This window comes from Salvia miltiorrhiza, chromosome 5, assembly GCF_028751815.1.
Source record: "Salvia miltiorrhiza cultivar Shanhuang (shh) chromosome 5, IMPLAD_Smil_shh, whole genome shotgun sequence".
Classification (NCBI taxonomy): Eukaryota; Viridiplantae; Streptophyta; class Magnoliopsida; order Lamiales; family Lamiaceae; genus Salvia; species Salvia miltiorrhiza.
In genome coordinates this window covers 28,716,231-28,734,651 of record NC_080391.1, presented here as the reverse complement: position 1 = coordinate 28,734,651, position 18,421 = coordinate 28,716,231, and the positions used below count along the sequence as shown (strand labels likewise).

The 18,421-nt window shown below is 38.5% G+C and overlaps 2 protein-coding genes across 2 annotated transcripts in view; one reads left to right on the top strand and one right to left on the bottom strand.

Moving 5' to 3' along the window:
• The window catches only part of LOC131025745 (uncharacterized), a 774,387-nt gene that overhangs the window by 162,373 nt on the left and 593,593 nt on the right, over positions 1-18,421 (top strand). The window lies entirely within an intron of this gene.
• LOC131025754 (uncharacterized) lies at positions 14,781-16,023 on the bottom strand. The gene is made up of 3 exons (XM_057955541.1): positions 15,965-16,023; positions 15,697-15,871; positions 14,781-15,344 (listed from the first exon to the last, which is right to left on the bottom strand). The coding sequence occupies exons 1-3, from the start codon at positions 16,021-16,023 to the stop codon at positions 14,781-14,783; spliced, it is 798 nt and encodes a 265-aa protein (XP_057811524.1).

The window sequence follows — 18,421 nt, the reverse complement described above, 5'->3', positions numbered from 1 at the left end:
AATATGAAATTCCAAGGCAAAGAAGTTATTATGTACATCTCTATTAAAATAAAGGAGATTGTGTAATAACATTGATAAAGACAAACAAAATAAAGGCAAACCCATTGATTGAAGGGATTGAATAATAAGTGAGTCAGATAATGACCACTGAGATTGTCCTTGTAGTGGAGAGCTGTTCCTACCTCTAATTAAAAATAAAACACCCCATTCGCACATCTCTAAGAAAATTTATTATTGCAGGAAAAAAGTTGATTAAATAACTGGCGCTATTTTTCTGTGACTTTGCCTATTTGCTAATCGTACACCGATACAACGTTCCCATACCACAAACTTTTTCAAAGCCTTTTCACTTTCAATTTTTGAATGGAAGTTGTAGATGTTGTTTATTGAGAATGAAGACGGCCACCGACTTGCAAATTACACATATTTTTTGTATGATTATTCTTGTGGATTCTCTGCATTATATTGACCCATTTCAAGATGTTTATCCATTTAAAAAAGCCTGATCAATGGTCATCATTGAATATTTAACCACTAGCAGCAACTTTTATTGCGAATGTCATCATATTCTGGTGAAATCCATTATAATGAACCCCAATTCTCCCTAAAAAAAGAACTTATAAATGCCACCTTGAACTCACAAATCTCAACAATAATAAAATAAAAATTTAAAGAATCTCTACTATCAGGTAATAGCAAGCATGAGTCTCATTCTTAGATGGAAATGGGCTATTTGAGGTTCATTATAATTAACCTGGCCCGACAGAGTTTTTGCTGAATTCATTCCATTTTTGTCCCTTATAATATACTCCCTTCGTCCCTTATAATATACTCCCTTCATTCCATTGGGGGAAGAAGAGAGCCTCTTATTTAGTCGAAGAAGTGGTCCAAAAAAGAAAAGTGCACACTAAATAGCAAAAAGTACATACTCTTATGGGATGGAGGGAGTACTACTCCCTTCACACGAAGAGTATACTCATCTACATTCATATAGAATTTTCGACATGAATGTGGTCTAATCTTCATGGATGGAGGAACTAGTATTTTTTATTTTTTTATGCATATATTGATATAATATTTTACAAGTTACAATATTTTACGAGCATTTCTGACAGAGGCCTTGCAAAAGATAAGAATGTCATCCGCGTATAAAATTAAGATGCGTAGGAAAATTGACCGAACGACACATAATCATAGGAACCAGATGTCCCGAGCTAACACAACTGTAGAAGAGTCTACTTAAAACATCTTCGGCAATTCCGAAGAGAATGGGAGAGAGGTAATCCCTCTGTCTCACCTCACGTGAACAGGTGAAATAACCACTGAGCTTCCCATTATAAAGGATCGAAATTCGGGCTGAGCTAAAAATGATCGAAATCCAATCAATAAACTTTTGATGAAAATGAGCCGCCTGTAGAACCTTGATAATAAAATCCCATCGCATCGTGTCGAAAGCTTTTTGAATATCAACTTTACAAGCCATGTTCGACCCGCGACCCGAAAGCTTCATACAATTGAAACCTTTCGACCTTAGCATTAATGCAATCGTGAATAGATCTCCCACTAATAAATCCAAACTGGTTGGGAGTAACGCAATCAGAAAAAATCTTACTCAACCTCGTGGCTAAAATCTTGAACAAGAAACCTTGGACAATGTGTATATATAATATGAACTTGAATGCTAAAAGTACTAACAACCAAACATACAAGCTATTGTAGTTCCAAAAGAAAAAAGAAAATGAGAAAATAAGAACACTAAAATAAAGGTTGCTTCACTAAAATAATTGCTCTATGATTTTATCAATCTTTGCAAACAACCTTAAAAAGCAGTAACCACCACCAATGACTACGCCTTCCTCAATGGCAGCCTGATCACATAAACATAGTGGTAACTGGACTTGAAAAGATTATATGCAAGCACTAAAACATAATTAGCTACTTTTGTTGCATTCACTGCATCTTCAACTCTCATCTGTTTGTCCTTCAACTCAACGACTGTTTGGGCGCCAACCTGATGCAACACTATGCTGCCTGATAACCGGGCTTTTCGTTCCTTATCAACTTTTTTTTTGAAATTCTTCACTAGTGTTCTGTAATGATATGCAACAATAATTCATTACAAAGCCATATAACATATCCTTCTTCCTTTTTCTTTTTTTTTTTCTTTTTTTTTTCTCTCTAAATTTTAACATCCGAGAGTAGTACCTCCATGAGCATCTGCAATTGCATGACTCCTTCCTTCACGGCTCAATTAGTGCCTCCAACAACGGCAATCGTGGTACCACGAAATCAAGAAAGGGATCTCCATCCTATCTTTCTAATTACTTCCATCAACACAAAAAACAACATTTCTCAAGGTTTACAACATATCACACATAAACGAGAAGGGACAAATATATAGTTTATAAGATTCAAATAAAACAGATCATGCATCCATGACACAAGAGTCAATTATTGAATTCACCACAACTTCAAGTAATTCACTAGCAAAGCAACTCAGACAACATAATTCCCACAAAATCAAATGTCCACTTAGCTAACCCAACTTGCACTTAAACGAGTTTATGGACTAAACCAACAAAACTAGCAAAGCAAAAAACAAGCATAAAATATTCAAATATCCATTAGTAAAGAAATTGCAAAGGACAAAATTTATTGGCAACAAAGATAGGTCATACAAATATCTAGAGCTCAAATATGATGAGAGAAGGATTCCATAGAGAGGAGCAAGCTTTGGAGAAATCCTTCATGCTTATAGTGGTTTAGTAGTATCAACTAGAAGAGTAACAAATGCAGAAATAGTTTACAAAATCCACAAGAGTTTCCATCTAGCATCATACCAAGCATAGGAATAGGAGTCAAGCCCTAATCCCCAAATCCTAAAATATCGGTAGCCATTCTTTCCCTCCGAAGTCTGGCAAGCAGCAGCGACCAACAGGCCGCGGCCGTGGACATACGCTCTCATATCCCCTTCCCCGTCCTCAATTGAACAACAACGGTAGAGCCGTCGCCCAGAATCGTGGAAATCATTTATCAACAAAACAATCTTACAAGATTATTGTACTGAAAGTTCATTTTCACTTTAGATCTGGGACCACTGAACATACCCAAATTCTTCATCAAAATTTCGACATACGTTCGAAAGAACTATGCAGTACTTCATCAAAATTTGTTAAACATTAAACTAACAGACTATTTTAAATATTTAAATATCCCGAACATTCCATTGAAGAACTAGTTAATTAACGATGAACCAGTAAATAAAAATTCGCAACATAACTACAACAAATTGCTTATGTACAAAGTAACCGAAAAAAAAATCAAAAATTGAAAATAGTTCGCCCATCAATTTAGAATAAAAAATAAAAAATCAGTAAATAAAAACTCCCAACATAACTACATGTGAATCAATTGAAAATACAATCTGAAATAAGTTCGCCCATCAATTTAGAATCAACTCACCGGAATAGTTCACCGAGAATTCAACCAGAATAGTTCGTCGCCATCAAGTTCAATGATTTCATCTGACACAACTCCTGATTTCATCTTCCACGCAACAATATACACGAATGAAGGAAAATAAATAAATATCTTTAAGAAAGTGATATATGTTCGTCATAATACAAAATTATGTTTATGTATAATGTGTAAAAAATTGCCAAGATATCTGGATGCAAATTCAATTATAATCTATGATGCACGGATTCTTTAAAAATTAGCATGTACGGCGAATCGGATTCTTTTATGGTGCGATTCTCTCGGATTCTCGTCGAATTCGCACCCGATTCTCCACGTGGCGTATCTCTTAAAATAATTTATAAAAATAAATCGGATTCGCAAATTCCATAGGTGAAATTCACGTATCTCGTGCACAAAAGGCCCACACAAGATTATTTTGATAATTTTATTTTCAGTTATGACTTATATATTGGACTAATAATATTTGAATCGTTATATTGTTGCTCAATTAACTTATATAATTGAAAATGCTTAACTTTTGAGTAAAATAAAATGTAAATTACATATAATTAATTTTAAAAAATTTAAATTGTATATATTTTATAAGCATTATATATCATAAAATTTTAATAATTAGATGTATCATTGCCGAATCGCACCCTATAATTTTTTGAAAACCCGTACTCGTATCGTATCGCCCCCGCATCCGCTCCTCCGTACCTATGCAACATAGATTATAATTTATTCGATCAAAATTTCACCTGCAAAACAAAAACAAAAAAGGACGAACATATGAGGAAAAATACTAAAAAATTCAGAGGATTCAATTAAATATCCCTACAAAACCTAATTCAATTCAAACATCGGTTGATTAAACTCCTTTAAATCGTTGCCTTTTACTCACCAACATAATCAATCGGAAAATAAACAGAGATATGTTCACGGAACATAAAAAGGGTAACTCACCAGCAGAGTTTGTCGGAAGATTAAACTCCTTCAAGTCGCCGCCTTTACTCCTTTTAAACTAACGTGTTCGGCAAGAAAGAAGAATGTGAACAAGAATTCCGTAAATACAAACCATGGTAATCAATTTGTATAGCCGTTTGTATGGAAAGTGAGGAAAATGCGCGATTTGCTTAATCTTCATAGTTCGGCAGAATCGATTTGGACGAAATTAACCTTTTCGAACAAGAAAATCAATTTCTGGATGGTAATCTTGTTTATTAAATCAGATAATTAACTTGATCTCATCCGTCTGCTGAAATATTCACGTCATGTTCAACGGATTTTTATATTGAACATATAAGGGGTCGAACCCCAAAACCCCAAAAAATTTAGCATTTATTCACGCCATGTTCAACGGATTTGATGAACTTTCCTTATATGTTCAACATAAAAATCCGTTGAACATGGCGTGAATAAATGTTGGCCGTTAGATTAGATAAGATCAACGACTGAGATTTGGTCTCTTTTCTTTAAATATTTAGTGGTCTCCATTGAACTCTTCCCTATATATATATATATATATATATATATATATATATATATATATAGGGGAGGGCTAGAATAAAAACACTCTTAAGTGTATAAAATATCGAGATATTCACCAGCTACAAACAAAATGTCAAAGATCTTTATTCTCAACTACTATGGAGGTAAGGCACTGCTCTGTCTCTATCTAGCTCTGTCTCTATCTTTTGCCTAACTCGTTTCCTGTCTTTTTTGCTATGTAAGGTCAAGAATCATCCACGAAGGTAGGGATACCCTCGGTGAATCTTGCTGATTCGGGTGGGAAAAAAGAAAAGTCTTCTCCATTGACAGCTGCAAATTCACCGGCTGTCAATAACATGTTAAGTATTGTTAGGTCCGGAGGGTCTCGAATAGGTTTATGGGGGGAAGGAATACACCTATAGGCTATTTTTCGAAATCTCAACACAGAGATCAAAATGAAACTTTGAACACAAACTCAGACACCTGTTTACTGAAAAGAGTTTTAACCAAAACAGGGTTGACGACTGATACTGAATACTCTTCAGTAAGGAGTTATCCGTTAAGTCAAAAGAACTTAATTGATGCACGTAAAGCTTCAGTCGAGTTTGATAAACAAAGATGTTATAAATCTTACTGACTATCAGAGGATAGATAGCAGACTGATAACACAAGCAGCGGAAAACTTTTATTTCGTAATAGCCTGTGAGTTGAGCACGTTGTTAGTTTTAAGTTTCTCTTTGCAATTAATCAGTTTTCAGTTTACAAGAGGAAGAACACAATTAAGAGCGTAAGTACTGAAAGCTGTAAATAACACATAGATTTTTACGTGGTTCGGAAAATACTTCCTACATCCACGGTCGGTTGATCAAACCAACAACTTTACTCTGCAAGTGCTTACGGGTGCACTGCAAACCGATGTTCGTGCTTACGGGTGCACAGCAAACCTGAACGTGTGCTTGCAGGTGCACACAATCGAAACAACTGAAGATCCAATCTTTAGTACCAACACACCTTGTTGGATATCTCATTCCTAGCGCGCTCTGGTCACTAGGATCTCACGGAGACAGAGTACCTTCCTGAACTCCTTTACAACTCAACCACTCGATTCACTCGGTTGAAGGGAGGTTTGAAAACTTGCCAACTAAACTTCAAAGAACAAGTTCTTTGTAGTTAGTTTGACCTAGGCTTTGGGTAAAAAAGGTTTGCCTAAGGTCTAAGAGAATTTATGTAATCAGCAGTGACTGATTTTTGGCTTTGGGATTCTCTTCTTCGATTCAAACTTTGGAGAGTCTGGGTTTTGGCTGAGAAATAATTTTGGCAGAGTTTCAGCTTATATTGTTGAATCGGTGAAGATTGAAGTGATCCTTGAGCACTATTTATAGGAGAAGTCTTGAATAGATCCGTTGGCGGAGAAGGTCTTCAAGATTTCTTCCGTTAGAGAGTAATTCGAACTTAGGCTGAGGCTTCAATCTTCGAGGTTCCTTGTTTGGTGAGAACGACTATCTTGAAGAGCAGGAGATGCGACATCTCTGAAAAGGTAATTACCAAAAAAAAGTGTCCTCTGCAGAGAAAGGACGATCCTGAGATCTCTGCATTTAATGCGGCTGTACTTCTGGAGTATGTGGCTTCCTTTGAACATTGGAGGTTCAGTCCGATGAAGAATGTTTAACTGATACTTGACTTTAGTATCAGTCAGCTGATTCCACGTGGCACGCATTAAGTAATCAGTTCAAAACTGATTCTTCGACTGTTGCTTCAGTCGGCAACTTCTCTTCAGTCTTCAGTCCTTGGTTCTTCAGTCTTCAGTCTTCAGAACAGTAGGCTAAACTAGAAAAAGAACTCTAACACTTGAGTTCGAGCAGTTATAGTCTGTTACAAAATAAATCTATTGATTTTGGTATCATCAAAACAAGGAATATGATATTTCATTAAGTTCCAACAATTTTCCCCTTTTTGATGATGCGAAAACCACACAGTAGTTCTAAGCAAGAAAAAGTCTGAACTCAGAGTTCAAGTTCTAAAAAAGGGTAAATACAATTCCCCCTTAACAATAGAACCTAAAACTTGTACTTAGAGAAAGAACACAACAGTTCGAAACAGAACAAGGACAATACAGAAAAACATTAATCAGAGCCTGGACAAAAAGTCATTGTCTTCAGGTTGAGATTAAAAGAAGTTATTTTCATTAAAGAAAGACTGATGAGACATCAGTCGAGGTACATGGCAAGACATACAAGGGAGCAAAAACAAGAAAGAAAACACATGGGAAACCCATGGACTCCAACAGTATGCTTGTCTGCGCCTTGAACTTCTTGATCTTCATCTTCAGTCTTCATGTTCCTAAACTTGTTCAACTCACACTTAGTTTCTGTTGACTTGAGGTCTTTACTGAAATGTCATCCTTACAACTTCTGGTGATCCTTTCGCTTTACCATCTTTAGTCTTTTGAGAAGGTGTAGGAAACTACCTTTGAGAAGGTTTTTCTCTGACTTCCTACTTTCCCCCTTTATGGCAACATCAAAAAGAGAGCTGATGATGGAAGCTATGATCGGATAGAACTCAATTCCGATTCTCAAACATTTGTGAGAGGACTTGAAGAGGATGAGTCCAGAGATGCAGAAGAGGAAGACGCCAGTGGGGAGGTGAGATATGAGAAGGGAGACGGAGAAGTGAAGGAAAGGAAAGTATGCATAGCATTTTGGAGATATTCATGAGATGCGGCTATGCACACAAACCTTAAAGGGAGAGGGGGAGATGAAGGAGGCTGCCTTAGAAAAGGGAGAAGCCTGCCTTGGAGGAAGAAAGAGAGGCTTAAGAAGAAGAGAGAGGTGACGGGGGTGGAGAAAGAGGGAGAGTACGGGAGAAGGGCATGAGAAGGAAAAATCGAATCAGTGACAGTCGTGAGGACTAACACAGTCGATTTGCCAGCACGAGGTCTTTGAAGGAAGGACCTTGTGCGGCTGAAGATGCCGGCCGACAACAAGAGAGAACTCGTTATTGTTGCATGCCATGGAGGTGTACAAGATATCTGAAATAAACTTGATAACCTCCGGAAGCTTTGAAGCTCCTTGGCGCCAGGCATGAGGATGGAAGACACTCGCGTCGCTGGATATAAGTGAGGGTGGAGACAAGTTTGACATCGGAGAGACGTTGAGATCCAGTGGAAGGGTCCGGTGAAGACCAAGTATGTGAGCGTCGTTCTCCCACTCCATGACTTCGCAGTCATTGATTTCTCCTTTGTCGGAACAATATTTATCTCTGCAACTTTTTGAAAGATTTGAAAATTTTCTCACTGTGAAGGCTGTGGAGAGTTGTTAGTTGATGTAGAAAAATAAACTAAGACATCAAGGTATAAATAGACAATTTTACCAAGAAGGAAGATGAAAAAGTTTTTGAAAACTGTGCCTAAAATGTTTTTGAAGGAAAATTTCACGTCCGTCGTCACTGCAGGGGACGGAAGCTTCAAAAGGTGAGAAAGATCATTGCATTTTGTCAAATCAATGAGATTCTCAAGAAATTTTATTCCATAGGCAAAAGGTTGGAAAGATTTTTAGAAAAGATTAGGACAAGTTAAATCAAAATCAAATCTTCTTAAAAGTACTTGTCCTTCACGGATATTTCATTTTCCAACAATCAGTTAAAGATTTTGAAACACACTGATCAGTTAGAGAAAGCTTTTGAAAACAAACAAAAGACTCATAACTGAAATAACTGATTTTCAAAGTGTAAGTTGAAGATACATACTGGTCGACTGATCATTGTAGTCAGTCGATACCACTGATTCTGGATGACTTATCAGAATAAGTTCTCTTCAGATGAAGACTTGTCATCATTGCTTTCCACGTCAGCAGTTGTCGAGTACCAGTTGGTTGTCCACCAGTCATCGTGACTGTTGAGGAGAACTTCAAACACAACATCACTCTTCTGGGTTGATGAGGCCGATCCTTCCACACAGATCGTTGAACCTTTCTTCAGGAAGAGCTTTGGTCAGCAAGTCTGCTCTCTGAACAGCGGTTGGAATCCATTCAATAGAGATATTCTTCTTTTCGACGTGATCACGAATGAAGTGATGTCGAATAGCAATATGCTTGACTCTGGTGTGATGAACTGGATTCTTTGAGATTGCAATAGCACTGGAGCTGTCGCAATAGATAGGGACTTCTTTTTCTTCGATCCCATAGTCCTTCAGTTGTTGGACTAACCATAGGAGTTGCGAACAGCAGCTTCCCGCAGCAACATATTCAGCTTCAGTTGTGGAGGTGGCAACTGAAGTCTGCTTCTTTGAAAAACCATGAGATAAGCTTGTTGCCTAGGAATTGACAAGTTCCCGAAGTTGATTTGCGATCAATTTTGCATCCTGCAAAATCTGAGTCTGAATATCCGGTGAGCTTGAAGTCATCGTCAGCTGGGTACCACAATCCTAAGTTGGGTGTGCCTTTGAGATATCGCAAAATACGTTTTGCAGCATCCATATGAGCTTCCTTTGGATCTGACTGATATCTTGCACAAACTCCGACTGCATACGCGATATCTGGTCTGCTAGCAGTTAAATACAGCAATGACCCAATGATTTCTCTATATTTGGTTGACGATACAGATTTTCCTTCTGATCCTGGATCTACTTTCCAATTTGTGTTCATTGGAATCTTGACTGATTTCATGTGGTGAATACCGAACTTGGCGATCAGTTCCTTGGTGTACTTTAACTGGTTGATCAGTATTCCTTCGCTAGTCTGCTTGACTTGTAATCCAAGAAAGAAATTCATTTCTCCCATCATGGACATCTGAAACTTGTCAGTCAAGATATTAGCAAACTTATTGCACATGCGTTCAGATTTGGATCCGAAGATTATGTTATCGACATAAATCTGAACAAGTAGGAGATCTTCTCCTTCTTTGAGAGTGAACAAGGTTCTGTCCACTGATCCTTTCTTGAACCCTTGTTCAACAAGATACTCAGACAGAGGTATCATACCATGCTTTTGGTGCTTGTTTCAAACCATAGAGTGTTTTCTTCAGCTTGTACACCTTTTCAGGTCCTGCAACCTCAAAGCCTGGAGGTTGTTCCACATAGACTTCATCGGTGAGCACTCCATTGAGAAATGAGCACTTCACATCCATTTGGTGTACCTTGAATCCTTTGTGAGCGGCAAAGGCTAAGAAGAGCCTGACTGCTTCCAATCTGGCAACTGGTGAAAAAGTCTTATCGTAGTCGATTCCTTCTTCTTGACTGTATCCTTTTGCTACTAGCCTTGCTTTGTTTCTCACAACATTTCCTTCTTCGTCTTTCTTGTTTTTGAAAATCTATTTCAAACCAATCACTTTTGCATCGTCTGGTCGATCCACAAGTTCCCAAACTGAATTCTGATTGAATTCATTGAGTTATTCTTGCATTGCGATGACCCATTGAGTGGACTTCAGAGCTTCTTCAACGTCCTTGGGCTCTGTAGATGATAAGAAACAGCTGAAGTTCTTATCTTCGTTGATGCAGTTCTGGTTGATATTGAAGATGAGGTTGTACATTGATCTTCACTGCGAATCCGCTGTCACAAAATTGACTCACAGACAATAAATTATGTTTTAGTCCAGAAACATAGCTAACATTACTGATACTGGCGTTACCCATGTCGAGTACACCATAGCCTTTTGTTTCTCCGATTGAGTTGTCTCCGAATGTAACTTTTGATCCAGCTTTCTCTACATATTGAGTTAGATATTCTTTGTAGCCCGTCATGTGCTTCGAACAGCCGCTATCCAGGTACCATGTTCTGATTGAGGCTTTAACTTCTTCCTTCTTTTTGTGTTTCCTGTTTTTGACCTGCAAGGAAGAGTTAATTTAGGTACCCAATCAATGTTTGGGTCCTTCATTGTTAGCTCGTGTTCCTTTTGGAATCCATATCTGCTTCAGAACTGGTCTTGGTGTTAATCTCTTGCGCTTTTCCGGTTGTCTGACTGAAGTAGTCAGTGCTTCAGTTGGCACATGAGCAATCTTCTGTTGAGCTTTCATTTTGAGAACCTCACTCTTGTAGAATCTTTGTCTGGTGAGTTGTTGAGGTCTTATTTGCTCTACAGAGTATCTCCTTTGAGATACTTGTGTCATTCTTGACTGATGGAGACTTGACTGATGTTGTGGAACATGAGTCATATGATGTCCAGTTGCATGCTGTCGTGATTGCCGTTTGGCTCGTCTGGACTTATCATAGCTTTATCTCCATGGAGGTTGTTTTCTTTGGAACTGAACTGGTTTCAGTTTTTGACTGATGTTGTTGTTCTTCCCCCTGGATTGGTGAGGAAGATTCTGCTTGAGTCCTGATGTTTCTTGCCCTATTTTTGACTGAAATCTGCTTTCCAGTCTTCTCAGAAGGATGATTTGGTTGGGGGCTTCCTTGGCTCGTCTGTAGCTTTAAGGAGGAGGAACATTTGTTCTTGCCATCAGTTTGCGTTTCCGAACTTCTTCCATATCATGATCTCTTGATTTTTCTAAAGTGGTGTTTCCAGAAGTGTCAGCAACTTCTTCGATCATGATATTCTTTCCTTTATCAGTTGGAGTGACCTTTCCTCTGATGCTTTCAACAAGGCCTTTTGAAGGATAGTTGGTCATCATGGGAGACTTCATCATGCAGTTCTTGACTGTTTCTTCCAGTTTGTGATTGAGCCTCTTGATTTCATGAGATGCCCTGTCACACTCTGAAGTATAAACTCTGAGCTTCTCTTCCAGTCTATTGTTCTCCATGATCAGTTAGTCAAGACACGTTTCATCCGGAAAGTAGATGATTGTCTAATTCTTGACTCGTTCATCATTGATCTCCTTTTCCATTTTTTTATTCTGCTTGAGGAGATCTTCGAACATTTTCCTTAACTGACAGTTATCAGTCATGAGCTGATCGTACTCGTCAGTTTCATCGGCTGAGCTTTCTCCAAATTCTGAGCGATCTCCTGAAAACACCAGGGAGTTATCAGTATAAGGAGTTTTTTAGTGAGAGTTTACCTCTGAGCCGTTTATTCCGTTGTCGTAGCTGTTGTCGGCCACGCTTTCGATTTCGTTGGCCATCAGGGCTTGGCTCTCATCATCTGAGCTGGTAGAGTTGAAGTCGGATGATTTTGATGCTTCTTCGGAAGATCCTGCATCGTCAGCAACCATTGCTTTATTCTTCGCGTATTTGCGATCTTTCTTGGCTTTCAGCTCCTTGAGCTCAGACTGCGTCAGTTCAGGGCATTCAGATCAAAAGTACTTTTTTTCTTGCATCCAAAGCATTCCACATCTTTTAAGTCGAAAGCGGCTGACTTTCTTTCTCCGCTTCTGTCAGTGGAATATCTGGACCTGCTTTCTCTTTATTTTCCTTTGTAGTGCTGCTTGTGGAACTTCCTGTACTTGCGGAATTTAGACTCCATCTTGTTGAATCTTTCAATCAACAAAGCATATTGACTGAAGAAGTCTTCGGGCTTGAGTTCCGCTGGTTCCTTTGTCTTCTTCTTGCTTTCTTTTGATGAAGCTTTTAGTGCTTCTCCTTTTGAGGTTGATGGATACTCTGCTGTGGTTAGTCTCCACATAAAAAGATAGAACAGATAACAACAGATAAGACAAACAACAAGTACTTTTTTGAAAGAGAAAGGTTTTTCGAGACCTTTGAGAAAAAGGATCTAGTTCAATTAGAACCTAATCAAAACAGAATTGTTCTTGCGAACAACCTGCTCTGATACCAATTGTTAGGTCCGGAGGGTCTCGAATAGGTGTATGGGAGGCGGGGGGAGAATACACCTATAGGCTATTTTTCGAAATCTCAACACAGAAATCAAAACGAAACTTTGAACACAAACTCAGACACCTATTTACCGAAAAGAGTTTTAACCAAAACAGGGTTGACGACTGATACTGAATACTCTTTAGTAATGAGTTATCAGTTAAGTCAAAAGAACTTAACTGATGCACGTAAAGCTTCAGTCGAGTTTGATAAATAAAGATGTTATAAATCTTACTGACTATAAGATGATAGATCGGTCAGACTGATAACACACACAGCGGAAAACTTTTATTTCGTAATAGCCTGTGAGTTGAGCACGTTGTTAGTTTTAAGTTTCTCTTTGCAATTAATCAGTTTTCAGTTTACAAGATGAAGAACACAATTAAGAGCGTCAGTACTGAAAGCTGTAAATAACACAGAGATTTTTACGTGGTTCGGAAAATACTTCCTACATCCACGGTCGGTTGATCAAACCAACAACTTTACTCTGCAAGTGCTTACGGGTGCACTGCAAATCGATGCTCGTGCTTACGGGTGCACAGCAAACCTGAACGTGTGCTTGCATGTGCACACAACCGAAACAACTGAAGATCCAATCTTCAGTACCAACACACCTTGTTGGATTTCTCACTCCTAGCACGCTCTGGTCACTAGGATCTCACGGAGACAGAGTACCTTCCTGAACTCCTTTACAACACAAACACTCGATTCACTCGGTTGAAGGGAGGTTTGAAAACTTGCCAACTAAACTTCAAAGAACAAGTTCTTTGTAGTTAGTTTGACCTAGGCTTTGGGTAAACAAGGTTTGCCTAAGGTCTAAGAGAATTTATGTAATCAGCAGTGACTGATTTTTGGCTTTGGGATTCTCTTCTTCGATTCAAACTTTGGAGAGTCTGGGTTTTGGCTGAGAAATAATTTTGGCAGAGTTTCAGCTTATGTTGTTGAATCGGTGAAGATTGAAGTGATCATCGAGCGCTATTTATAAGAGAAGTCTTGAATAGATCCGTTGGCGGAGAAGGTCTTCAAGATTTCTTCCGTTAGAGAGTAATTCGAACTTGGGCTGAGGCTTCAATCTTCGAGGTTCCTTATTTGGTGAGAACGGCTATCTTGAAGAGCAGGAGATGCGACATCTCTGAAAAGGTAATCACCAAAGAGGAGTGTCCTCTGCAGAGAAATGACGATCCTGAGATCTCTGCATTTAATGCGGCTGTACTTCTTGAGTATGTAGCTTCCTTTTAACGTTGGAGGTTCAGTCCGATGAAGAATGTTTAACTGATACTTGACTTTAGTATTAGTCCGCTGATTCCACGTGGCACGCATTAAGTAATCAGTTCAAAACTGATTCTTCGACTATTGCTTCAGTCGATAACTTCAGTCTTCAGTCTTTTGTTCTTCAGTCTTCAGTCTTCAGAACATCATGCTAAACTAGAAAAAGAACTCTAACACTTGAGTTCTAGCAGTTCTAGTCTATTACAAAAGAAACTTATTTATTTTGGTATCATCAAAACAAGGAATAGGATATTTCATTAAGTTCCCAACAAGTATTTTACTCCCTAAATACTTTGACTTGGTTAGATCTTTCCCTCTCTACTGATATGTGATGATATGATATGTGTTGGATTAATATGCTGTGTTGGAGTTGGATTGAATGAGGCTGAAATGATGATTAGTGGATTGTAGTTTAAGTATAAAAATTTTCTTGGTTTCTCTATGGTTCCTGCGAGGTTGTAGTGTCCATTAAATGATTATGTGATGCACTCCTTTTATGGTTGTTGTGTCCATGATTTTTTTATGTGACGTTGCCCTTAGTCTACTGAGGTTGTGGTTGATTATGTGGTGCTTTGTGAGTTGTGCAACACTTAATTGACCACTGAGGTTGCAACTTGCCCAATTAGTCTGCCCTTCATCATTCATGTGCATTCTTTACAAAAAGTGTTGCATATGTGCATTGTTTACAAAAAGTGTGAGCGAAAAGACTTAAAAAATGTCTTCAGCTCCTGTTGTGGGTCTTCAAACATGCTTCAACTCCTGTTTTAAGCTTTCAAACATGCTTCAGCTCCTGTTTTAAGCTTTCAAAATGTCTTCACCCTAAATCATTTGCCTTTCTTGTGTAACTTCCAGCCTTTGAATACCAAGTGTATTTATAAGCTCTTCAATCCCAGCTGCACCTCCCTGTTCTATTAAGTAGCTTATGCATTCTCTTACTAAATCCTGAGACACTTCCAAATTTAATGGAAATGCATCAGCCCTAGCAAGTTCCCCCTTTTTCATATGGGGCAATTTGTAGGAATTCTCACCTTTAACCTTCATAATTTCAACCATACATTCCTGCAAACTTAGAAACACATTGTTTAAAGTGTTTGGAGACAACTCTTCAAATGCTTTGTGTACAACCTCTATTAATTGGTTAATTGTCTGGCTGCTAGTCTGTGTTTGAAAACTTTGGATGGCCCTAAACCACCTTAAATCATTGACATTGGTGTCTGGGGAGTTTGGTGGTTGCTGCACTAGAATAAATGTGAACCCGTTTTGATTGGCATGTTGTCTCCAAATTGGATCATCATTTGTGATATGTGGCTTTGCATTGTCCTGCTGAATATAGATAACTTTGCTTGCTCCAGTTGGCCATTTTGCCATAATGGCTCGCAGCATCTGAAATACAGCATTTAAAATAAATTGAATCAAGCACATTCAACAATTGAACTCCTAACATTCTAGCATTACATTTGATACACTCATCATCTGCATTCCATACCTTTTTGAATGGTTCCCGAAGTTTCTCCCTCCTTCTTGGCTGTTGGTCTCTTTTTCTTGAGTTTTTTCTGTGTGTTAGCTTGTCTTTAGACGAGTACTCTTTTTCCCTTTTAAGGTTTTTCCCTTTGGGTTTTCCTTAAAAGGGTTTTAATGAGGCTCGGCCCTTAGTCTGCTCTTTTGTGCTCTCAAGGGTTCCTAGGTTTTTCTTTTTTCTTTTAATAAATTTTGAATTTAATTAAAAATTCCATACCTTTTGAATCAAGCATTCCCTATACACCTCTTTAGTGACTGACTCTATTGACTTGGTCACCATGGTCCCTGCTGGTCTATTTTTGCTAGCTCGTTGTGCTGGCACTTTTTTAGTAAATGGAAATATCCCAAATTTTTCATCAAATATTACCTCACCATCAGGCCCAAACAAGGGTCTGCACACAGCACACACAAACATAACTTTTGTTATGAATTTTTTGCTTTTGCAAGTCCTATGTGGCTCTATTTCCCCTTGTGTAAGATAGAACCTGTGCGTCCCCTTAGTCATGTAAAACCACTTCTCATCGATGTGCACTGTATTGTGCATGCTCCTAAACCTCAAATTTCTTAAGATGCTATCGACTTCAAGTGCTTGTAATGAAAACCTCAATCTCAGTAGCTTGTTTGGAGCCGTTAAATCAGGCCGTATGGCTGAAGTATGTGCTCTGATCAGCCCTTGTTGAATCCATCTCCACACAGTTGTTTTTGAACAGCTAACTCCATGTGCTAAGCTCCTGATGGTTTATCTTTTTTGCAATTCTAGACTTGAAATTAATGCTAAATCAACTTGTACTCTTTTCCATGGTTTAGATGTGTTTACCTTTCGATTTTGTAAATGTATTGTTGTCCCACTGCCTTGTTGTTTTTTTGTTTCAGCCCAAAGACAACTCACCGTTCTTTTTGAGCACTTGAACTTCTCCATAGCTTCGTTGATTTTACCGTTTTGCAGCCGTCCATTGCGGTGGCTCTCAAGAAAGAACTGGACCATCATTTGCCTTTGTTGTATAGTTAGATCTTTGCGCCCCATGGTTGTTGTTTTTTTTTTAATGTAATAGTGGCTGTGATGTTTGGATGAAACTGCAGTTAGATTTTAGGTGTATTTATAGGCAATTGTTTGCCTTTGAATTGAAGCTTTTAGAGGGAAATTTAAATGTAAGCCAAAATTTTGGCAAATTCTGAAAATTGCGCCACTTTGATGCGTGACAGATTCTGAATTGAAATTTAAGTGGGAAAATTTGGCTCCAATTATTGCATTTTTAATTTCCGTTTGTAGGGGTGGGAAGATAGGGTTCGGGTATAGGGTACCCGATTACCCGATCCGAAAAAATCGGGTATCGGATACCCCATACCCGAAAAATTAGGGGTCGGGATCGGGTTCGGGTAGTTAGGGTGTAAAAAAATCGGGTATCGGGTATACCCGAAATACCCGATTTTAAATTAGAATATATTTTAAATTATTGAATTAAATTTAATTTTTTAAGTTTGAATCAATTAAGTTTGAAACCCTATTCCTGTGTACTGCCCCCTAACTTCCGCCGAATCCGTCCCCATTCCCTGCCTCCCCGTCCCGCCTCCGGCCTCCCACCCAGCGGCGCGCCGGTGCCTCTCACCTGGCCGTCGTCGCCCTCCTGCGCCACCACTCGGTCTCTCCCTGTTCCAGTTCCAGTCCATCGGCCTCCAGTTCATAGCGGCGCGCCTCCCACTCCCCGTCGAACCCACCCACAGCCGACGTAGCAGTTAGCACTCCAGGCCTCCACCGGCCACCGCCCCGCCTCCGAGCTCCGACAGCACAACAGTCGCCAGTCAGCAGGTATGCTTATTCATTTTTCTTTTTGCCGATTTCTCTTGAATTTTTTTTGACTTTGAGGAGACTAATTTCAATTCATTTTAATCGGGTAATTTAGGGTACCCGAATACCCGAATCGGGTACCCGACTCGGGTATTAGGGTACCCGATTTCAGAATTGGGTTCGACATCAGGTAGGAGTTTTGATCAATTTTCGGGTTTGGGTACCCGATTTTTTCGGGTAGGGTACCCGAACCCGACCCGATTCCCACCCCTATCCGTTTGCATTGTTTTTGAAAGGTGTGAATTAGGCATAATTTTCAAAAATTTTGATCTGAGGTTGAATTTAGAAATAAAAAAAATTGTTGAAAAATTCAATCACTCAATTTATTTGTAATGAGATGGAATTTAAAAGCAAGGAATTAAATTGGACGAAAATCAGGAATAAAAATAGAATAGTTAAGTGGAGAGAGAAAATGATTAGTGGTTTGCTTAATAACATGGTCCCCCCACACGTTAACTCCCTAAATACCACTTTCTTAATTTCCGTGCCCAAGGCAAAAGTGCCAAGTCTAGTGGGACGGATGGAGTATTTTGTTATCCAAAAAACATTTTTTTGGCAGGCCCGTTCTCAAAATTATGCATATAATTGAATACAAATAACATAAATATAAACATAAATATGTATAAATGGATATAAATATTGCATAACATAACAATGCATATTAGAAAACTGAACCATGTATATTGTGTAACATGCAGGGTTCATTGACACAATATATAGGGTTTATTAACATAATAAGCATGACTCAATTTACATGAATGCATGGTTCAATTTAAATATTTTCTTGCAATTAGTCGTGCATGGTTTTGTTTTATAATATGCATTGTTTTGTTGTGCAATATGCGGTGTTCTGTTTTGTCATATGCATGGTTTTTGCAAGAAACGGAAAAATGATTGTTTTGATCCTCCGTGTTTTTTTTTAAGAATGATATATTTTAGTGTCTGCATCACGTGTCATTCATTTGTGCAATTCGTCCTTTTCAATTAATGGTTCAGATTTGGGTCTATATACTACGTAAAGTAAAGTAAAAATTCTATGAGAATGCAACCCTATATTTCTGGGAGCGTTCCAATGAGATTTCCTATAAGTAGTGAG

Excerpts from the sequence above, each read along its gene's own strand:
- LOC131025754 (XM_057955541.1), bottom strand. The coding sequence starts at position 16,023 with ATGCACAATACAGTGCACATCGATGAGAAGTGGTTTTACATGACTAAG. Across the intron at positions 15,872-15,964 it reads ATGACTAAGGGGACGCACAG|ACCCTTGTTTGGGCCTGATG; the intron begins GTTCTATCTTAC and ends TGCTGTGTGCAG. Across the intron at positions 15,345-15,696 it reads GGGAATGCTTGATTCAAAAG|ATGCTGCGAGCCATTATGGC; the intron begins GTATGGAATTTT and ends GCTGTATTTCAG.